We start from the raw sequence: 24,167 nt of genomic DNA on the forward strand, positions 1-24,167 counted from the left end.
TTTAGCTGAGATATGAAAAAAGCCAAGGAAGACAGGAGGCAGAGGCAGGGAGCAAAAATGTTTCAGGGACAGGGAACAACAGATGAAAACGACAAAATCAGGACACAGAGTGCCTTGTGTAAGAAACAGTAAGGAAGTCAGTGTCATAGGATAGAATATTTAGAGACCGGAAAGGCAGGGAAGGGCCAGGTTATAAAGGATTTAAATGTCAAACAGATTTTACATTTGATCCTGAAGCTAATGATTAGGCACTAAAGTTTATTAGGCAGGAATATGTGGTCAGACCTGTATTTTAGGAAGGATACTTTGGTATCTGAGTGGAAAACAGACTGGAGTGAGGAGATATTTGAAGTAGAAAGACCAACTGGAAGGTTATTTTGCAATAGTTCAACCATGAGGGGATGATGGCCTGCATCAGGGTGGTAGCAGTGTCAGAGGAGAGAATGAACTGTACATGAAGGATATGAAAATCAAATCAATAGGATTTGATAATTGTTTGGATATGGAGAGGGGAGAAAGAGTAAAGAACTGAAGTTGGTGTCTATGTTGAGTCAGAAATAGAGAAGTTAAGAAGAGGGGAGGGTTTAGAGTGAAAAATAATGAATTCAGTTTTGGATATAATAAATTTAAGGTGTTTATAGGACATCTAATTTAAGATATATAATATGCAGTTGGAGATGCAAGATTGGAGGTCAGGAGAGAAGTCAGAGCTTTATAAATAGAGTTTCATGAATGTAATTGAATATTAGTGTGCTGCAAGAAATGATGTGTGTGATCATTGCAACAGAAGCATGGAAAGACCTGTATCAACTGATGCAAAGTGAAGTAAGTAGAACCAAGAAAATAATATACACAGTAACTAAAATAATGTAAATGGAAAGAAAGAACTATAGATCAAAATATCAAAAGTGAATATAACAAAGACCAAGCAGGACTCAAAAGAAGAGGTGAGAGGATACCCCAAACCTACACTTCATGGAGGTGGAAGGCCCACAAGTATTCTCCACTGCAAAGGTTTTTGAACTTTTTCAATGTATCAATCAGTTGTACTAATAGTTTTTTTCCTCTCCAGAAAACACTACTTGTTCCATGGAATGGTTCTCTGGAGACAGCTATTTCGGATAACTGTGGTGATGTAAGAAACAAAGGACAGCAATAAAACTTATTTTTTAAAAAAAGAATACATTTCTAAGCCACATATTAATTTTTATTATCATCTCTTCTACTACAGATTTTATTAACTAAGACAAGGAAATAAATAAGGTCATTTAGGGTCTTAAGGATCTGAAACACAAAAAAAGCCAAAACACGAGGAAAACAGACAAGGCACTTCACCTCAGAGCATTTGCATTTCTTCATCCCTAAAGTGAGAAACATGACCTAGATGATTTCTTAGGCCCCTTCGTGTTTTAACATTCTATGACAGCATGAATATTTGAATATATTACTGGTGGAAGATTTTTTTTTATTTTCTCTAATGTATATATATATATATAGAGAGAGAGAGAGAGAGAGAGAAAGAGAGAGAGAGAGAGAGAGAGAGAGAGGCATATATATATAAAATAAGGAATATAACTTAAAACAATAAAGAATTCAAAGTTGGAGTAGAATTTAAAAATCATCTTGGTCCGAAATTCAACCCAACTCCCACCCCCACCCCTTGCTCCCCAACCTCAGATGCTCTCAAAAGTCATTTAAAGATGAGAAAAATGAGGAAAGTGGAGCTTACAGAATGAGCAGCTAGCCAGTAGCAGAAGCAAGACTAGAGTCTTGTTCCAATGACTCCTAGTCATGGTTATGTATTTCATTTTGGTCTGAATTTGGCTCTTTATATAGGGAGAGTTATACTATCCAAGTAATGAGGCAACTGTGGGATTGAAAAAGGCAGAGAAAAGGTCAGTTTTTTCCCCCTTTGGGCAGGTAAAGGAAGTGTTCTAATCACTTAGCACCATCTAGTGGATGAAGAAGACATTTTAGAGGGGGGAAAAGTTAAATTGATAACTCTGGGGCAGTTTATTTTTTAAAAAATTACTAGATGCATAATGCTTACTTAGCTAACATCTGTTTAAAATTAAAAGAGATGCCAGCACTACTAAGGGGAGGCCAAGGAAATAAAAGGCAAACCAATGACATCATACTATACTATAATACAAGCAAAAAAAGTATCTCTTAGTTTAAGCTTTAAAAAAAGTAACTGATTACTAGCATTGGAATAAAATGAGTTTCTTTAAAAACAATCTTTAAGCAGATGATATACACAAATTTCATGAAGTGTTTAAAAAGCTGATGATTATTCAGTATTTTGATAATTTGTGATTGTTTCGATAAGAACTAATTTTCCTCATATCAAATAAGGCATTTTAAAAAATATTGCTAAAATGCTGTACAATATTTGACATTTTGGTAAAGCCATTTTCAAATTTAGTTTTTAAGAATATAGAGTATGAAAGTACACATAAATTAATAGGAATATGAAAGACTATGTTCATTTACAGCTGTTATACTTCAAATACACTGAAGAAATAAACTTAAGAGGACAAAATTTGGTTGAAATTTGAAAATCTGAATCATTTATTACTATATTAAATGAAGATTTTAACTTATAAAGTTAAAATCATGCCAAAACACAGAATACGGGCTGCCTTGAGTGATATTTACATATGAAAAGTCTCTGATTGCCCAGAAAGTAAAACCTAAGTGCAGTACCTAATGAGAAATATGAGAATGTTAAAGGACTTCTACCTAGCTTTTGCAAGTAATAACAAGAACACCTCCTTCAATGATTAGTTTATAGAGCATGACACAGAGCTATACAGGCTTCTACTAGCAAATTCCTTTGCAACAACTAAGTAAAGCAAAAACAGTATCACTTCTTCTTCAACTCCTGTCACTTGACAGTATGGCATTTCCCCATGGGAAAGTGTTCTGGATGAGTGGATGAGGACAGAGAAATAACATGTTTCATAAGCCTCACAAATAACAAAACCAAAATAAATTCCTTCATACAGGAGCTTGGCATATCAAACTCAAGTTCTAATCATGTATTCACCTTCAAGCAAATTTTAATAATTTACTTATTTCTGAAATCTCTTTATTCTAAAAAACAACATGGTGAGATGAAAACACATTTATTTTCTTCAAAGCAAAGTCAACCAAAGTTCAATTTTTTAAAAAATCTCCCTCAAAATACATCTGAAAGATAGTAACTGAAAGAAGCTTCCTATTAGATTCTGATTATATTTAATAATTATTCCCTGTTCTACAAGTAGGAGAAAGAGAGGAGAGTTGGCTTTTTAAAGTAAGAATCTATGGGTAGAAAAATAAAGGAAAAATTAGAAACAAATACAATCCTGTTTAGAGTTTTGTTTAAATAAGAGAAATTATACAATATCTCACTACTTAAAAAAAGACATTAAAAAAAGAAAACAGTATTGTGAACTAACAAGGCACAAAAATTTATTCAGGCCAGAAAAGTATCCTTATAAAAAAATAGAAATACATGCCTAAGTGAACTTTTAAAAAGGAACTCCAGCACATAAAACTTAACATGGACATGAGAATTAAGGAAAACTGACAAAGAGAATGCTAAGTTGATCAAAAGACTAAACCTGAAGAATAATTTTATCCATAAAAAGGTAATTAAAGATAGCAAAACCATTCTACAGTAGCAAAAACTATAGAGCATATAGCAAACTAGAATATAAACACATTTCATCCAGGATTGAGTGAGAAACTTTCACAATCATGAACAGACTAGATGAACAGTTCAGAGAATAAATGTACACTATACACCTTTTCATCACTTCATTTCTGAAACTTTCAGTAACTTCTAAACCATGTAAACTTTTATATTAAGAGAAAGGGAAAGAAGAGTTGGTCCTAAATTTACTAGTTCTTTCTGTTAGTAAGTGCCTTGTACACTGCCATACTGTATACTAATGCTGTATTATTAAGTCGATTTTTAATTCAAATTCAAGTTACCATAGCAAGAAATTGAGAAATGGGACACAAAAGAAAACTTTAGAAAAGTAAACAGAAATAAACCACAAGCGCTTGAGAGCTTTAGGGAGATTTAGAAGAACGAATAAAGGAAAGGGACACTAATACTTATGAAATAAGCTCTCTACTATACCACAGCTGCATCAGAAATTGCAAAATAAGAAAAAAAAAAGATGAAAACATTAAATCCTTCCCTGCAATCAAGAAAATAATCATTAATCAGCTATGAGGACCCTTTTCAGTGCTGCTCATCCACCTTTAGTGTGTACCTTCACCCAACTCTCACCAGTGGCTCCAAGAAGCCGCAGCATGCGTAGCAGCCACACCCTGGGAAAACCATCTCAGCAGATGAACTAAACCAGGTTGAGGGTAACCAACCAGCTTCAAACCTGTCAGTGAGTTAGGATGATGTCTACCCCAAGCATGTAAAGACCTTCCCCAGTGGAATGCATGGATGAGAACAATTTGTTCCAACAGCCATGAAGGGGACTCAAACAAGTGCTGCGTAGCACTTAAAGTTTGGTCAGGTGACAAAGACACCGAGCTCATCCGCTGCATATCAAATTACCAGTCATCTTGACTTTTGTCCTGCCCCTAGACTTAAATAACTCAGGAGCAGAGAGTGAGGCTAGTGACTTTGTGCAACTGTGTTTCACTTCAATCCAAGACAATACCCATGATGTCACTGATCCTCCTCAAAAAAGAAATACAAACAATGAGAAGGGAAAATAGAAAATGAATATTGCAAAACTACGAAGACCAAGCTTAGACCCAAAGAAGAGACATGAGAAGATACTATGGGTGTGAAACATTGCAAATACTGTCAGATTTGGTTTTTTGATGTTGTGAATTGTTTTATTTCTATTCTTCCTCTGTCACTTTTTTTGGTATGGGATGATTCTCTAGAGTCTGTCTCCTGACTTCATCATTTAACTGAAAGTACTCTCTTCGAGAGGCAGCGCGACTCCAGCCGACGGCGGAGAGCGAGTGATTGACCGAGCGCGGGGCTGCGGGCCGAGTCGGATTCAGCATGGGTGACGTGGAGAAGGGCAAGAAGATCTTCGTGCAGAAGTGCGCCCAGTGCCACACGGTCGAGAAGGGGGGCAAGCACAAGACCGGCCCCAACCTCCACGGGCTCATAGGCCGCAAGACCGGCCAGGCCCCGGGCTTCTCCTACACAGATGCCAACAAAAACAAAGGTATCGTCTGGGGAGAGGACACGCTGATGGAGTACCTGGAGAACCCCAAGAAGTACATCCCCGGAACCAAGATGATCTTCGCGGGTATCAAGAAGAAGGGAGAGAGGGCAGACTTGATAGCCTACCTGAAACAGGCCACCAATGAGTGATGGCTGCCTGCCGCCTTATTTATTATGAAAAGGAGAGGTCTCCGGAGGAGATTTCTTGTCTTTTTTACATGTATCATAACAACCCTATTTAAATTGTTTTCAAACAGAGAATTTTGATCATGAATGGCTGTTTAAAAATCTTGTTCAGCAGTCCTAATAAAGGAATGGTCATGATTACAGCCACAAAAAAAAAAAAAAAAAAAAAAGTACTCTCTTCACTGATAAATCTACTGGCTTTTTCTTAAGCCCCATTCTTCTTGACTTCTTTGCAGCCTTAGCCACTGTCGGTCCTATTATCCTTAATACTCTCTTCTCTCTGGGTTTTTGTGGCATTAGTCTCTCCTGGTTCTCCACCTCCCTGTCTGCCCCTTCTTCAGTTTACTTTACTTGTTCTCTATCCAGGTCAGGCCAGCTAATATGGATATATGCCAGGCCTCTCTCCTGTTTTTACTTCTATACTCTATACTATTCTTAATAATAATTAATAACAATAATAATAAATAGCTAGCATTTATATCACACCGATTATGTGCTAGGCACTATGCCAAGCACTTTGCAAGCATTATCTCACCTAATCTTCACAACAACCCTGGGAAGTGGGTGCTATTACAATTCCCATTTTAAAATTGAGGAAACAGAGGCAGAGAGAGGTTAAGTGACTTGTCCAAGGTCATACATCTAATAAATGTCTGAGGCTGGATCTGAACTCGGATCTTCCTGACTTTAAGCCATTTAGCGATCAGTCCTCAAGGAGTTGATTAAGATCCCTAGGATGATGATTTTCAGATTTGTTTATCCAGCACTAACCTCTATAATGATCTCCAGCCTCACATCTTGAACTAGTCCCTAGATACATCTTAAACTCAGTAAGTCTTCTCCTCTTCTAGACATCCAGTGCAGAAGGCTTCGCCAGCCTCCTTGTCACCCACTCTTCATTTTTACCACCCCCCAATCTAATTTGTTGTCAAGTCTGTCAGTTTTACTTACACACACACACACACACACACACACACACACACACACACCCCTATATATATCTGAAAAATAACATTTCTCAAATCACGGCCTCTTCTCTCCCCTAACATGGCCTTTAACTGAACACAGGCTTTCATCACCTCATGCCTGAATTATTCCAGTAGGCTGCTTGTTGGTCTCTCTGTCACAAATCTCTCCTCCAGTCTATCCTCAATTTAGCTTTCCAATTGTTCCACCTAAAGAATGGGGCTAATCGTGTCACCCTCCCTTAAACTCCAGTGTCTCCCTGTGATTCTGTGAATTATCATAAGAGAGGTTTTCATTCTTGTCAGTCAATATGAATTCATTAAGCATGTACTACATGCCAGGCGCTGGAGACTGGGGGGCGGGGAGGGTTGGCAAAAGACAGTCCCTACTCTCAGGGAGCTCACAGTCTAATAGAAAAGGCAACATGCAAACAATTATGTACAAAGAAAACACATTCAGCATAATTTGGCAATAATCAAAAGAAAGAAGCACCAGCATTAAGATGCCTCAGGAAAGGCTTTTTGTAGAATATGAGCTTTTAGCTGAGACTTCAAGCAAGCCAGAAGTAGGGATGAAGAAGTAAAAAGTTCCAAGAATAGGGCATGTTGTTGTTCAGTAATTTCAGTCATGTTCATCTTTTCAGGACCCCATTTGGAGTTTTCTTAGCAAAGATGCTAGAGTGGTTTGTCATTTCCTTCTCCAGCTCATTTTACAGATGAGGAAACTGAGGCAAAAAGGATTAAGTGACTTGCCCAGGGTCACACAGTTAGCAAGTGTCTGAGGCTGGATTTGAACTCAGGTCTTCCTGACTTCAGGCCCAGTGCTCTATCCACTGAGCCATCTAGCTGCCAGAGTATAGCCAGTGAAAAATGCACAGAGTCAGGAGATGGTTGTCTTGTGAAAGGAAGAGAAAGGAGGCCAGTGCCACTGGATTACATCATATGTGGGGACAAATAAGACATAAAAAGATCAAAAAAGTACAAGTGGGCCAGGTTACAAAGGGTTTTGAATGCAAGATTTTATACGTGATCCTGGAGGTTACAATGACATGTTAAGAGTTTCTTGTACAGGTGAATGACAGTCAAATCTATATTTTAGAAAGATCAATTTGAAAGCTAAGTCAAGGATACAGACCAGATGGAGATTACTACAGTACAATGGTCTGGGCACAAGGTGACGAGGGCCAGCACTAGTTCGGCGGAGATATCAGAGAAGAAAAGGTGTCATTCAAGAGATGTTACAAAGGTAAAATCAACAGGTCTTGGCAACAGATAAGGTAAGGGAGGTGAGAATGAAGGGTGGAGGATAACACCTCAGTTGTGAGCCTGAATAACTAGGAGGATAGTAGGGCCCTCTACACTGATAGGAAAATTCAGAAACAGAGTTTTGGGATAAAGATGAGTTTTGCTTTGAACATAAAGAATCTAATGTCTACAGGACATCCAGTTCAAAAAGTCTAAATAAGCAGTTGAAGATGTGGTTTATTTCTGTTTACCTATATAAAGTTTACTTTTCTAAAATTTTCTTTTGTGTTCCATTTCTCAATTTCTTGCTATAGTAACTCTTGAATTTGAGTCAAAAATCAATTTCAATTAATGTCAGGAGAGAGGTTAGTGCTGGATAAACAGATCTGAAAATCATCAGCATAGGAATGATAATTGACTCCTTAGGAGTTGATGAGATCACCAAGATAAATAGTATACAGAGAAAAGAGAAAAGAGACTAGGAGATACTTATATGTATACTTAATAATTTTTTGCCAAATTAAAGAGTAGATAGCCCTGGGAATAGGGCAGCTAGGTGGCACAGTGGGAAGAGTACCAGGCCAAGAATTAGGAAGATTCCTCTTCCCCAGTTCAAATCTGGCCTTAGACACTAACTAGCTGCGTAAACCTGGGCAAATCAATTAACCCTCTTTGTCTCAGGTTCCTCATCCATAAAATAAGTTGGAGAAGGAAAAGTCAAACCATTCCTGTATCTTTGCCAAGAAAACTCCAAATGGGGTCATGAAGAGTCAGACAAGACTGAAGTGACTGAACAACAACAGCTCCTAGGAATGGGAAATCTGCCCATCTGTACCAAAAGGTTCTGAACTAGGCAATGAGCAGTTTTCTCCACAAGAGGATAAATCTAAGGCTATTGTTATAGAGGCCTCCAGTCCCTGGTGAAATCACTTTAAATCAGATCGTTCTAAGTTGTGTTCTGCATACATCCATTTCATAAAGCATACTATAATTCCTATATAAATTAAAATCAAAATGGAGAAAAAAATCACTCAAACCACACATATTTTAGGAACTATTTAGCTCTGACATATTTTATGCTATTATAATGACTTAAAATGTAGACATCAAAAGGACATGATTTGCCACTTATGTGAAACCTCAAAAAGTTTTCAGTGTGATTTGCAAAACAGGCTCCATTCATTCACCCTCAGCCCCATGCACATAACACTGAACATCTTACCATACTTCTAAAAATGACCACATATGGATGTTGTTTGGAAAGTAAGCATTACAAAGGTAGCAATTTTACTTAGAGGCTCAGGAATTCATGTCTTCAGAAAGCTCTGCATGTTTCTGTGCCTGAAAAATGTAAACTATAGTGTAAGACATAACCTTTCCTACTTTTCCTAAAGAACTGGCTAAATAATTACCTTTCATTGGCCAAAGAGTGTTACCAGCTGCTGATACCCAACTCCCCACAACGTAGGGCCAGGGGGCCATGGATCATTCACATTGTCTGGCATTTTCCCTCTTCCTCCTACCCAAGGCAAACACCATTTCAGACACAAGTAACATAACCTTCCCAAAGGGTTTACTATGTGAACTTGAGGCTGCTGGCTCCCTTCGCATGGACAATATAATTTTCTTTTAAAGACCACTCCACTGACAAGTATCTCTTGAAATACTCTTTCAGATTTCAGATTTTACATGATGTAAACACCACCCCATTTCTTCTGATACTACTTTCACTCTAATTAAGTGAAAAGTAGGTAGGGAATAGAAGTATTAGAAGAGTTTACATAAAATGATATTCAATAAAGTCTCATTTTTCAAATGATAACACTAGGAATAATAATTACAAACTCAAAACAACAAATTGAAATAGATTAAGAAAATGTAAAAAATAAAGAGACAGTCAAAACAGAGCAACTATCATTTTTGCTGTTTGCTTCCTAAAATTTCTAGCTTAGGAATATGGTGCAGTATAAAAACAATGGACTGGGAGTCAGGAGAACTGGCTTAGAGCTATAGTTTGGCCCATTAGTCATTTGTAAACTGAGAGAACTGAGAGCCTGTTTCCTAATGTAATCATCATTTGAGCTCTTACTATGTATTGTGGTAGGCCTTGGAGAGAAAAAGACAGATGCAAAAGATGTTAAGAAGGTAGAATCGATGAGGTTTGGAAATCACTGGATATGGGAATGTGGTGAGAGAGTGTGGTGAGAAAGATGAGTATGACTGTAATACTGAAAACATGGGCAACTGAAAAGATGATAATATCCTCAATAAGAAAATTTAGATGAAGGATGACATAATCTGGGGAAAGACAAACTAGGATATGGGGATGATAATAAATTGTTTTAGACATGTTAAGTTGGAGATGATACTGTTCAGTGTAGATGGAGATGCCTAGCACACAGCTGGTAACATAGAACTGAAGCTGAAGAGAGAAATTATGGATGGCAACACAGTTGTCATCTGCAAAAGAATAAGTGGACTCGTGAGGACTATGAAGGTTACCAAGAGAGAAAGTAATGAAAGAAAAGAGAACCCAACACAGAAGCTTAGGGGCAGCCATACTTTGTGGGCAACAGAATTAAGACTACCTAGAAAAGAAGAATTTTTAAAAGAAAGAAAGAACCAAGAGAATTCCACAGAAACCAATGGGGAAGATGAGAATGTGCAGGAGGAAGGGCTTATTAACAGTGCCAAAAGCTACAAAGAGATATTAACTAGAATGACGAGTGAGAAAAGATCATTGGAATCAGCAATTAAGAAATTGTTGGTATGCTTGGAGAAAGAAATTTCACTTAAGTATAGGGAAAATAAACTAGATTGGACAGGAATGGCAAGTGGGTAACAAATGAGAAAAAAAATGAGCCAAGGGAATGTGTGATCCTTTCCAGGTGTTTGGTTATAAAGACAAGAGACAATGGCTCAAAGGGAAGATGTGGTTAAGTGGAAACAGTTTGGTTTTTTTTTTTGGGGGGGGGGTTTGTTTTCTTTTTTAAAATGGGAAAGAAATGGTGTTTACAGGTGAAAAGACAGAATCAAGTATATCAGAGAGACTGAGGCTCACAAAAAAAAGGGGGAATGATTGACAGTAGGTGAGAAAGGATGGGACCGATAACACAAGAGAAAAGGGTAGATAAGGAGAGAGGCCAAGCCAGTATGAGAAATTAGAATAAGAAAGGAAAGAACGGGAGCTGTAGAGTGACTTTAATGTGTGGACTTGGGGAAAAGAGGAAGCTCAAAATAAATGACCTCTATTTTTAATCAGGGAAAAAGGAACGAAAGCCATGCAGTAATAAGTGTACAGATGAAATGAGATTGCAGGACCTAGCATTTTGCTGTCTGGCTACTGCTACATATATCTCAGATATGCTCATGCTTTATGGCTCCACTAGTAATCTCAATAACTACCTGCATCAAAACTCCCTTCCTTGAGCACCACACCATGGTATATTTTTATTAAAAGCAAAAATAAATATAAACAGGCACTCAGGTTGGCTTTTATTTTTTAAATATCTTACCTGATTGTGCTATTTTTATTCCTGGTAGCTGTACATTTGAGCAAAAAAAGAAAGCAAAACTACTTCACAGTTTAATTCAACAAATATTTGTTAAGCTAGGGACAGTTTTAGGGAGAGGGAGAGAGAAAAAGGAAGAGTGGGGGAGAGGAGGAGAGGGAGGGAAAGAGTAGGAGGGGGAGAGGGGGGAGGGGTGAAGGGAGGGGGGGGGGAGAGAGAGAGGGAGGGAATATGAATATACTCTTAAGGGCCTTACCGGGGGAAACAATTGTTACAGGATTGGGGAACAATAGTGAAACTCTAATTTGTCTGAACAACCTCTAGGATTGTAGTGGACTCGGGCTCAATATTAGTCATCAATATCATGCGGCAGCCAAAAAGCTAATGTGATTTCCGGGTATTTTAAGAAATGCATAGCTTCCAGGAATAAGAAGGTTATTGCTCCATAGTACTCTGCCCCTGGTCAAAAGAGTGTTATGTCCAACTCTGAGCTCCACAGAAAAGAAAGGCAATTGGGTAGGTAACAGTACTTGAGTTCACATCATATGAGGACTGGTTAAAGGAAAAAGGGATAGTCAGCCTGAATTAGAAAAGACTCAAGAGACACATGATAGCTGTCTTCAACTATTTGAAGGGATGTGATATGGAAGGGATTTAGACTTGCTATGTTCGGACCTAGAGGAAAGAATTAGGAGCAATCCATGAAAATCATAAAAATCAAAATGAGATTTGGTGTAAGGAACAGTTTCCCAAGAAGTAGAGCTAGCCAAAAGGGGACTGGACCACCTTGGAAACAGCAGGTTCCCCTTCACTGTAAGTTTTCCACCAGAGACTAAATAGCTACTTATCACTTAGGCTTTAATGGGAATTCTTTTTTGGGTATGGATTGGACTGAATGGCTGCTTCCCAACTCAAAAATTCTGTATGAGTTTACATGTGGCCAAGTGACTCAGAATAACTACAGGCCATCACACTTTTAAGAAACACATAAATTTAATAAGGTCTTGCAAAAAAATAGTCTTTGTGACACTCTGTATTCTGACTTTTTAGTTTAGAAAATGAAGTCAGTGAGCATAAAACATTTCAATTAAGGTAAGAATGTGTCTGTCTGTTAGCATTTTGTTCTCTGAAGGACAATTACCAAACGTAAGTCAACTTGAACAACAGTTTCACTCCAATGTTTAAATACTACATGAGGGGATTCTTAATCTTTTTTATTCCATGGACTCCTTTGGCAGACTAGTAGACATCTTCTTAGTCTATGCCTTCTTTCTCAAAATAATGTTTTGTTGCTTACATTCATAAGCAAATGAGAGAATAAATTTCAATTAAAGGTTAGTGACAACATGATCAAATATTTTTCCCACCCAAGACCACAGAGCCCCTGAACTATGGACCTCAAGTTAAAAACTCCTGCTGAGAGAAATTATTATTTCTCTCTCATATTAATAGCCAATTACTAAAATTGGGGAGACCCCATCTTTTTTTCCCTGTCCTATTTTACTGTCCAATCTCTCAAGAACAGGGCTGATGGAAGATAGAATTAACATTCTCCTCATTCTGGATATTGCTGGGTATTACCCAACTACCTCAGGCATGGGTGGAGGGTATAGATTCTTTGTCTAGCCTGCCCAAGACCAGGGGATGGGTAGGTATATGGATAGTTTCTCTGTCCAAGAGTGGCATGATGTCACTCTCAGCTCCCCATCAGTGGAGTGAGCTTATTTCTCTTTGTAAAGTTCACCTCTCATCAACTGTTAAACAATCAAAGTTGATTGCCATCCTTAGGAACCCTCCTCTTCCAAGATCATATAAGCTGTGAGCCCACTGCCATGAGGGTCTTTGCCATTCAAGAGTGCCATTGGCCTTTTATTAAAAATTCTGGCATTATTAATAAAATGACTAACTACCCAGAAATTATGTTTCGAACATTTTAAATGCCACACTACTCTTAATGGATGATCAGCTTCTAGTATGATCTTAGTTTGTATACCATCCTGAAATACTGCATTAGGAAGGTAAATTTATCTTTGATATATTCAAAGCTCATCACATACTTTCTATTGCTGTTGTATTTGTAATATTAAAATATTCTTGGCCAATTTGGTGAATTCCAGTCAAAGCATTCATTCCCTTCTTCCCTACTAGACTAACCAAAGTCTACTACCCAGAGTCCCATTATCCTAAAAAGGATCTTTTAAAATAGATGCTTTTGTTTATACTGCTTCATTTCCTATCACATACCTCTCCCACCTCATAAAATGCTCTTTCATGAAAAAGGATGTTTATACAGAACAAACCAATACATTGATTATATCTAACAGAACAGGCTTCATTCTGTACCTGTAATCAGCCCATCACTTCTTTCATCAGAGGACAGAATTCTCCCTCATCAAGTCTTCTGGAGCCAAGACTGGTCACAAATTCTGATTTAGTACTGTTTTTCTTTACCTTTTGTGATCACTGTATATCCTAATAAGTACCTTCTAATAAGGATGACCCATGTCAACAAATAAGTAAAATACTTCCAAAAGAACTTTAAAAACCATTCTAAAGAAGCTATTCAATCAGGCAACACCTAGCTTTAACTCCAAGCAGATTCAAAGCTGGCTGTGGCTCCAGAGAGACTTAAGAATTATTCAAAAGATGGTGCCTGAAGATGGCAGCTGGAAAGCAGGGACTAGCTTGAGCTCTGGACGGAGTCCCTCCAAAAACCTATAAAAAATGGCTCTGAACCAATTCTAGAACTGCAGAACCCACAGAACAGCAGAGGGAAGCAGGGCTCCAGCCCAGGACAGCCTGGATGGTCTCTGGGTGAGGTCTATCCCACACGGAGCTGGGAGCTGAGAGTTGGGAGCTGGGAACGGAGTGGAGCAGAGCCCAGCCTGAGCGGCGTGGACCATCCAGACCAGAAGCCGGGCGGAGGGGGCCCTAGCGCCCTGAATCAGTGAGCTTCAGCAGTTACCAGTTACTCCTCAACCCACAAACACCAAAGACTGCGGAGAAGGTTAGTGGGAAAAGCTGCGGGAGTGGAAGGAGTTCCTGGTTCGGCAGCCCCGGGGGCAGCGGAGGTGGGGCAGCTACAGCTGTTGTTGCTTGGGGCTCTGGGCCCACCTGGTGGGAGGAATTAAGTGGCAGATCAGAGCATGAGTGAAGAGCCTGCTGAAGATCTAAGCCCAGTTCGGGTTGGGGATCCTTGGGGAAGGAGCAGTGCTGGTGTGGCAGAGCTGGCACCTCCCCCGCAAACGTGGAACATAGAACTCTCTAGTCTACAAGCAGTCATACCCCACTGAAAAACACAAAGGTCAAGTTAGTTGGCTGGGAATATGGCCAGGCAGCGAAAACGCACCGAGATTCAGTCTCAGACTTTACATTCTTTCTTTGCTGACAAAGAAGACCAAAACATACAGCCTAAAGAAGTCAATAAAGTGCAAGAGCCTACACCAAAAGCCTCCAAGAAAAACATGAACTGGTCTCAGGCCATGGAAGATTTCAAAAAGGATTTGGAAAAGCAAGTTAGAGAAGTAGAGGAAAAATTGGGAAGAGAAATGAGAAGGATGCGAGAAAACCATGAAAAACAAGTCAATGACTTGCTGAAGGAGACCCAAAAAAATACTGAAAAATACACTGAAGAAAACAACACCTTAAAAAACAGACTAACTCAAATGGCAAAAGAGCTCCAAAAAGCCAATGAGGAGAAGAATGACTTGAAAGGCAGAATTAGCCAAATGGAAAAGGAGGTCCAAAAGACCACTGAAGAAAATACTACTTTAAAAATTAGATTGGAGAAAGTGGAAGCTAGTGACTTTATGAGAAATCAAGATATTATAAAACAGAACCAAAGGAATGAAAAAATGGAAGACAACGTAAAATATCTCATTGGAAAAACCACTGACCTGGAAAATAGATCCAGGAGAGATAATTTAAAAATTATTGGACTACCTGAAAGCCATGATCAAAAAAAGAGCCTAGATATCATCTTTCAAGAAATAATCAAGGAGAACTGCCCTGATATTCAAGAGCCACAGGGCAAAATAGAAATTGAAAGAATCCATCGATCGCCTCCTCAAATAGATCCCCAAAAGAAATCTCCTAGGAATATTGTCGCCAAATTCCAGAGCCCCCAGATCAAGGAGAAAATACTGCAAGCAGCCAGAAAGAAACAATCTGAGTATTGTGGAAACCCAATCAGAATAACCCAAGATCTGGCAGCTGCTACATTAAGAGATCGAAGGGCTTGGAATGTGATATTCCAGAGGTCAATGGAGCTAGGATTAAAACCTAGAATCACCTACCCAGCAAAACTGAGTATCATGCTCCAAGGCAAAATACGGATTTTCAATAAAATAGAGGACTTTCAAGCTTTCTCAGTGAAAAGACCAGAACTGAATAGAAAATTTGACTTTCCAACACAAGATTCAAGAGAAGCATGAAAAGGTAATCAAGAAACAGAAATTGCAAAGGACTTACTAAAGTTGAACTGTTTTGTTTACATTCCTACATGGAAAGATGACATGTATGATTCATGAGACCTCAGTATTAGGGTAGCTGAAGGGAATATGCATATATATATATATATATATATATATATGTGTGTGTGTGTGTGTGTGTGTGTGTGTGTGTATATGTATATATGTTTATGTATATATATGTATATATGTTTATGTATATATATAAGTGAATGTGTATGTATGTATATATCTGTGTGTGTGTGTGTGTGTGTGTGTGTATATATATATATATATATGAAAGAGAGAGCAGACACAGGGTGAATTGAAGATGAAGGGAAGATATCTAAAAGAAATAAAATCAAATTAAGGGATGAGAGAGCAACACACTGAGAGAGGGAGATAGGGAGAGATAGAACGGGGTGGATTATTATAAAGGTGGCAAGAGGAAGCAGTTCTGTGGGAGGAGGGGAGAGCATAGGTGAGGGGGGAATGAGTGACCCTTGCTCTCATCAGATTTGGCCTGAGGAGGGAATACCATACATACTCAACTGGGTATCTTACCCCACAGGAAAGAAGAGGTAGGAAGATAAAAAAATAAAAGGGGGGGGATGATGGAGGGGAGGGCAGATGGGGGTGGAGGTAATCAAAAACAAACACTTTGGAAAGGAGACAGGGTCAAGGGAGAAAATTCAATAAAGTGGGATGGGTTGGGAAGGAGCAAAATATAATTAGTCTTTCACAATATGAGTATTGTGGAAAGGTTATACATAATGATACACATGTGGCCTATGTTGAACTGCTTGACTTCTTAGGGAGGGTGGGTGAGAAGGGAAGAGGGGAGAGAATTTGGAACTCAAAGTTTTAAAAACAGATGTTCAAAGACAAAAAAAAAAGTTTTTGCATGCAACTAGAAAATAAGATATGCAGGCAATGGGGTGTAGAAATTTATCTTGCCCTACAAGAAAGGAAGGGAAAAGGGGATGGGGGGGGGGGGTGATAGAGGGGAGGGCTGACTGGGGAACAGGGCAACCAGAATATATGCCATCTTGGAGTGGAGGGGAGGGTAGAAATGGGGAGAAAATTTGTAATTCAAACTCTTGTGCTGAAATGCTGAAAATTAAATATATGTTAAATAAATGAAAAAAAATAAAACAGCCTCCTATAAAAAAAAAAAAAGATGGTGCCTTAGCCTGGATAAAAGAATGGCCACTTCAAATCATTCTGTAAGCAATATCCTTCTTGTTCTACTATAGCCAATCTATGGATGACTGACAATTTCTCAATACCACATGGGTGATATACTTGTTTAACTATGGGCCTAAGCAGCTTTTCAGGTCCCAGGTAAATGCTTTGGGAATTCAAAGAGTACACTCATTACTTGCAATACCAGACACCTAGATAAAAGTAAAGAAACAAGACAAACACTAATTACTGAATTTCTCCACAAACTTGTAGAAAAGCACATTCTACATAAAGCCAACAGTCTTCTGAAGCATATGTAAAATAAAGAATACTGATGCAACTTGAATGTTCCTTTTAACAAGTAAAAATAAACAATTTAAGCCAAAAAAGGGTTTACTTTCACTTAATATGTTCAGAGAGTTGAGTAAGGAAGCAGTTCAATTTGTTCTCAAAAGCAAGAAAGAAACTCAATTTCTATACGGGTATAGCTGGTCATCAACGGTATTTTAGTATTATGAGATGCAAAGAAACCAGAATGAATAAAAAGCATGCATCAGAGTCAGAAAGAATTAGGTTTGAGTCGTACTGAGCAAAATGAATGAAAGAAAATGAATGAATAAAAAAAATTACTATGCACTTATTATTGTGCTAAGGACTGGAGACATAAATACAAAATGCAAGACTTGCTGCCCTTGAGGAGCTTACATTCTAATAAGGAAAGACCATACATATGGGGAGTGGTAGCCAAGGAGGGATGTTCTGATTCTGATAGTTACAAGGGTAGCTAGGGGAGCCACAATCCAGTAAACTGAAATACCCTTTCTAGGGGCAATGACAGCTGATTTGATTATTGTTCCATAACTAGAAAGCAGGGTAGGAAGGAGGAAACCCAGATTAGGTAACACGGCCGGGGAGTTTCTAATTGGAGGGTAGGGCCATGGACTCCAAAACTTCCATTTAAGGAGGGAGACTAGGTAAGAACATCTCTTCATTTCTTACCTGGAAGCACTACTTTGGGAAGTTTTCCATGATGCCCCTGCACCACCATGATGCCCATCACTGAGCACCCCCACTTTTTAGACTCCTTTTGTATGTTTTCTTCATTAGACTGTAAGGCCCTTGAAGGCAGAAACTGTCTCTTTTTTATATATATTTGTATCCCCAGAGCTTAGCACAGTTCCTGGAACACGGTAGGCACTTTAAAAATGTTTATTGATTAACTACTAAGTGAAATGAAGCATTGTTAGAGTCAGGCATGACGCAGTGTCCCACTGAACAAACACCCATCAGGACAGAGGAGGCCTCCAGCATGGAAGTTCTAGAGGTAAAAAGGTCAAGTCCTCTGTGGCACCTTAGGAGACCATTATACTATGCATGGTATTAGAAAACCTAGCTTCAAGTCCCAATTCTGCTGTTACTAGCCACGTGACACTGTGAAACTTACTTAACCTATTAGTTCCTTACTTAACCAATTTTCATATCTATCAAAGAGACTTGTACTACCTAGCTTGCCAACTTATTTTGAGTTACATGTGTACATAACAAACTCTAAAGTATTATATAAAAATAAGCTAGTACTCATATGTTGGTCCAAAAACCAAAAACTCACAACCTATAATGTATTCCCATTGATATTATAAGGTGCAATGAACATATAAAAGTCCGGAGAAAGCATTTAATAAATGTTTGCAGAAATAAATAGGAGCAAGTAAATGGGAATAATAAACGAGAACTCTCTAAGAAAGAAAACTGCAATCGAAGGAAAAGATGAACTAGAGCAAGTACATTCATTTTTTCCTATGTAAAGAAAATTTTGTATAAACTGTTTATGTTCTTTCTTCAAATACTTTCATTTTCCTCCCCCCTCATTCCCCTATTCCTAACTCCTCCAGCAGCACACTTCCTGGACCTTCTTCAATTACCATCTTACGTAAAGGTAAAATTCTGTCTATGGTATCCTATGTTTCAAAGATTGATAACAACAACAATAGCTAACATTTCCATAGTTTTAAGGTTTTCAAAGCACTCTGAATACATTGCCTCATTTGATCATCACAAAAACCCTGTGAGGTATCCTCATTTTACAGATGTGTAAATTGAGGTGGATATAGATTAAGTGATTTGCCTGTGGTTAGATGCCAGTGTAAGAAGCAGGATCTGAATCCAGGTCCTCCTGATTCCTAGTTGAGCACTTCGGCTACTAAATCATGCTACAATAGTCACCTATAATAATCACTGTTCATTTTGTTGAAGTAAATATATAGGCAAAATCAAACTAATATCCTAGCATTACTTCAATAAGCCTATTGTAGCACTGCTGAGAACATCCTGAAGTGGCAAATGTTAGTTGTAAAAGAACTGGCTTTCTATGCCTCTTCCTGACAACTGAACATCCAGTTAATAACACTTTTTTTTAGAGAAATGTACCAGTGACCAAAAGTTGAAAACTTACCACTGTATATGAGAATCATCTTGTGGCAGATTAACAATTTTTTCACTTATTAAATTAAGATTAAGCCATGAATATTTCAGGATAGAGCAAAATAAAGTCTTGTACTTGGTCATTTCTAATTTACAAATCAGTATCTTCACCTACCTACACTGACATGAGTTCCAAAAAAAAGATTTAAATTCATTCCAGAAGTAACTTTTTTTGAATAAAATGTATTTTACTCTGTCAAAACATTACTAAATGTTATTATTCATTCTTAAAACAGGATCCTTGATAGGATACATTTTTGCAACCTGTAACTTGTTCCAATAATTTGAACTTAGAACCTCCCAAGCTAACTTTTTGTAGCCATTATTTCTGCTTTGTGTACTTTAATGAACAGGCCAGATAAAAGACATTCAGACTATATTTGATAAAAGTGGAAGACAATGGCATTAAAAGATGGTAATGCCACAAACTATCTTTATTTGAAAGCAACTTAGTAATCAATTAAATAGGATACTTTCTGTTTAAAACAGCTGCATTTTCCAGATTTTGTTACACTATGGGTTTAGTACAATTGCAATTCTCTTACTTCACTGTTTATTTTTGTTGTTGTTTAAAAAAGAGAAGCACAGTACGGCATCATGGATAAAGGATGGGCCTTGGAGTCATAAAGAGCTGAGATCTAGTCTAGCCTCCCACATGGTAGCTGTGTGACCATGGACAAGTCACTTAACCTCAATGTCCCAAGCCACTTTCTAAGACTACAACTTACAGATGAATTGCTGATCTGCCTCTTTAGAAGTTTTCATACTGGCAATGCTCTATACCAGATTCCAAAGGTTTCGATCAAACATTTTTTTTACGGCACCAGTTATATATTCCACTAATACTTTGTTGTGTTGGTACGTACATCATTAAAATTAAGTGTTTTCCTATTCCAATCTCTCTGGCTTGGACTGGTGAGACCAATGTTAACCAAGTCAATTATGGACAAAAAAATTCACTTTTTAATAACTAATATATTTAATGGCTACCACCATCTACAAATCTCTTCCCTAGAGCAATTTCCTAGTTTTTAATGTTCTGAGATAATTAAACTGGCCTTCAATATTCAGTTAAAAATAAATGCCACATAATATCCTTTTCCCAACAATATGATTCAACTTATTCTTTTAAAGTAATCACATAATTAGCCTTGATTCTTTATATTTTAATATGAAATCAATTTCAATAAGTCAAAAGATACTCAACTTTGATACCTCAAAAAAAAAAACCAAAACATTTTTATCATTAGTCAAAGTTTCAGCATAACCAAATGGAAATACCCTCTTCAAAAATTTCATGAGGCTAAAATCATTCAATGCAAAGAGTATCATAGGATTTGTATAAATACCTTAAAATTAAAGACATTCTAAAAACTTAATAAAATACCACACTCTTAAGAGTTATTTAGCCTCTGCAAATTGCTACTGCTTGAGAAACAAAAAAAAAATTTTAATTTGCAAATACCAAAAAACTTAAAAACTTAATAAAATACCACATTCTTAAGAGTTATTTAGCCTCTTTGCAAATTGCTACTGCTTAACAAAAAAATTTTAATTTGCAAAACAGAAAAAACTGCATTCAGAATTCCATCACAGATGGATAGTGAAGTTTTTCATTTTCTGAAGTTATTCATTTTCAAGTGCTATTTCTCAATTCTAAACCTCTTCTAACAACTGACAACCGTAACAAATTTTGCTGAATTATGTGAAGGTTTGGCTATTTCTGTGGCATGGATTACTACACCTCCTACAGAATCAACGGAGCCCTCTAAATTTCCCTTCAGCTTGAGTTAAAACTCTCTGAGAGAACTCAATTGATATTTCCAGAAGCATGGGTAGTACATTTTCCAGTAAGCTACTTGGTTTCCTTTTACTATTTTAAGCAGTTTGACCATTACCAGGATTGCTTTGCATACTTATGTGTCAAGGTTTGATTTCTGGTTCCTGATCATTTTCATGGCAAAAACACTTCAATGAAATCATCTCCCAAACTGATTTTATTCATATTAACTGCAATATGTTTTATACAAAATACCATTTTCAGTGGAGGAATGCCAGTAAAAGAAAGAGCTTACTAGAATTTCAGTTGATTTTGTTAAAGGAAATTATTTTAAATTAATGTGGCTACAGAACTGTTGCCATACTTGACCTCAGAAAATATATTCCTTCTAATTTTTGCTGTGAACATTTATTTATTTAAGCTAAACTCCAGCTCCTGAATGTTGACCATAAAGAAGTCTAAAATTTCCTGCTATTTCATACTCTTTTTCTAAACAAAGGCAAACATATGTTTGCTGCATTAGTATACACTGCCAGAACATCACTATTAAGTGAAATCATCTATGTATTTTTAGTGGAATCTTTAACAACTTCCACTCCTGTCAGAAACTCGGTGAGTTGAAACAAGGCTGTTTTGTTTTCAGGGAGCAACAATCTGATCGCTGGTTTACTAGATGGCGCTCAAAACATTTTTCCATATGCTCTTCTCAAAGAGAATCTGACTTCAGTGTGGTTTACCTTCACCAGTGAATGAAGGCTTTTTTCACCAAACATATCCCAGAGGAAGGTTAGGTCTTCCTGGCTGTCCACATGTGGCTGCAGCTGGGCTGGCAGTGCAGTCAGCAGCTCATACAGACCTATAAAGTGAAAATAAAACACAAAGTGTAATCTAAGGGTGATCTCATTAATTTTGCTTCACAAGTCTGTGTAACTGGCTGCCTGAGGCGTGTCATTCTGACTGGATAAGAAGACTGGGCCATCAAGCAAAACATTTGTCTAAAGAAGCAGAGTAAGCATTCTGTTTCAAGTTCCTAAGAAGCCTATAAAGATGCAATAGTTTTTACCCTTGTCAGAGTTGTCAAACTTCTCTAGCCATTTCTGTTTACATAACCTCACAGAGAAAATGTGTAAAGATTTTCAAAGAATTAAAAGGAAAAAAGCATACATTCCTTTTCTTAATCATTATTACATTTCCCTTAATGTTAGCCAAAATGAGTCATGAATAGGAAAAATTTCCTTAAAAGAACAGAAGATGGAAAGGACCATCTATTAAAAAGACTGTGGTTTGCCTAAATATCTTTTGCTAACATACTACTTTTAAAACATCAGTCTTATCTAAAGCCCAAAATAAGATTCCAAAAAGCAAAACAAAAGGAAAAAATATATGGCTCACCATTATAACAGTTGGCTGTAAAAATTCCAAGGAAAACATGTGTTTACGTTTGATTCTAATATTCAGGCTTGCAAAAATGTACCCAGTATTCTTTGAAAGAGTTAAAGTAATTGCTGCCCCTAGTTACTGGTGGCACGCCTCAATGAAAGTCTCGTGGGGACAGATAGCAGCACAGTGCTCCACAGTAGCAGGAACTATCCATCATGCAGAGGCCATCACACTGCTGTCCAAGAAATGTAGAAACAGTGCTCACAGGAGCCCTGTTTAGGGAGGTAACCTGGCATGGTTTGATATCAATTCATAGCACATGTTTAATTTTCCAGTGGGATTACTTGGGGTAAAAAGGACAAAATGCCTTTTTCTCCTGTCTGCTGTCTACAAAAACACCAATAACCTCTTGGGATCTACTATACAGGGCACAGCTCTCATTTTTAATCTGAGTAAGTACTACTGTTCATCACAAGGACAGCTTTACAAGATATTTAACTAGCAAAGCACATTATGGTAAATTATGGATTAATGATGACTACGTATATAAGCTCAGTAAAATATGACGGTTAAAATATTCCACTAATCAGTAACATTTCAAAGTAGCATTGAGGAATTAAGTGAAACACTGGAAATTAAATGCTGAAATTCAAAGACTGGGTTAATCTGAAAGTTTTCTTTGATCATTGGTTTTAAAAACATAATATTCTAGAAAAAAAGGGGAGAGTCCTTCAAATTATATTCTTTTCTGAGGTCTAAGTGTCTTTGGTGGCTTAACGTTCATTTCCTATAATAATTTTGAATTTTAGTTAAATCAGTTCTTATACTTCAAAAGTTTTGTATATAAATATGTCTTCATATGAAGAGACTGACTAATAGATGTAACTCAAATCACTACAATTCTACATGATATAAAACACCGAAAGATCACAGGTTCAAATTTAATTGTTGGCTCATAGTAACTTGTTTAAAACAAGCTATTAGTCACTTAATATAAATGGTTATGTGCATTATGGAGATAAGAAGCAAGAATGACTGTTCTAATAAGCGAATTAGACAACCTTAAAAGAAATTAACATGGATATGAAGGGGGAAGAGTTCTGAGGGAGATTCAGGAAAACTAGTCAACTCACTCAAAAAGTTCTAAATCCTCAACCAATAAGTATTTGCTAAGCGCCTATTTGCCAGGGTCTGTGCTAGGTGCTAGAGATACAAGTACAAAGAATGAAACGATTCCTACTCTCGAGAAACCTACCTTCTAAAGGAGCAGAAAAGAAGCACCTACACACACACATACACACACATAGCATCAATATAAAGTTAATTAATACAAATATACACAAAGTAGTTGAATACAACGTAATTTCAGAGGGCCTTAAGGCATTAAGCGATTAGGAAGATCGAGAAAGGATTTGTGTAGAAGATGATACTTTAGCTGTGTGTTGTCTCTCTCTTACAGGGACTCAGGAATGTTGGAGGAATGCATTCCAGACATGAGGGATAGCCAGGGCAAAGGCATGGAGTCAGGAGATGGAGTGTCCTGTGTAAGAAATAGAGAGAAGGCCAGTTTGACTGGATCCCAGAATAAGGGCAGGGAAGTAACGATCAAGGAGACTAGGAATCTAAGGTGGCATTGATGTTGGTACAGTGCCGGCTGGTGAAAAATTTCTGTTTTCTTGATGTTGATTGTGAGGCCAAAATTAGCACAAGCAGCAGAAAACTGATTCACATTCTGTTGCATCTCAGGCTGAGGGGCTGCACAGAGAATAAAATCATCTTCAAACAAAA

At 37.6% G+C, this 24,167-nt stretch overlaps 2 protein-coding genes across 2 annotated transcripts in view; one reads left to right on the forward strand and one right to left on the reverse strand.

The window, feature by feature from the left end:
- Positions 1-24,167, reverse strand: part of MPP7 (membrane palmitoylated protein 7) — a 255,931-nt gene that overhangs the window by 143,148 nt on the left and 88,616 nt on the right. Inside the window, exon 3 of the mRNA XM_036759638.1 lies at positions 21,737-21,855. Within this exon, the coding sequence (XP_036615533.1) occupies positions 21,737-21,855 (119 nt within the window). The remainder of the gene's footprint in view (positions 1-21,736; positions 21,856-24,167) is intronic.
- On the forward strand, positions 4,986-5,526 carry LOC118850326 (cytochrome c). The gene has a single exon (XM_036759639.1). The coding sequence runs from the start codon at positions 5,030-5,032 to the stop codon at positions 5,345-5,347; it is 318 nt and encodes a 105-aa protein (XP_036615534.1). The 5' UTR covers positions 4,986-5,029; the 3' UTR covers positions 5,348-5,526.

The sequence above is a fragment of the Trichosurus vulpecula genome, chromosome 5 (assembly GCF_011100635.1).
Source record: "Trichosurus vulpecula isolate mTriVul1 chromosome 5, mTriVul1.pri, whole genome shotgun sequence".
Classification (NCBI taxonomy): Eukaryota; Metazoa; Chordata; class Mammalia; order Diprotodontia; family Phalangeridae; genus Trichosurus; species Trichosurus vulpecula.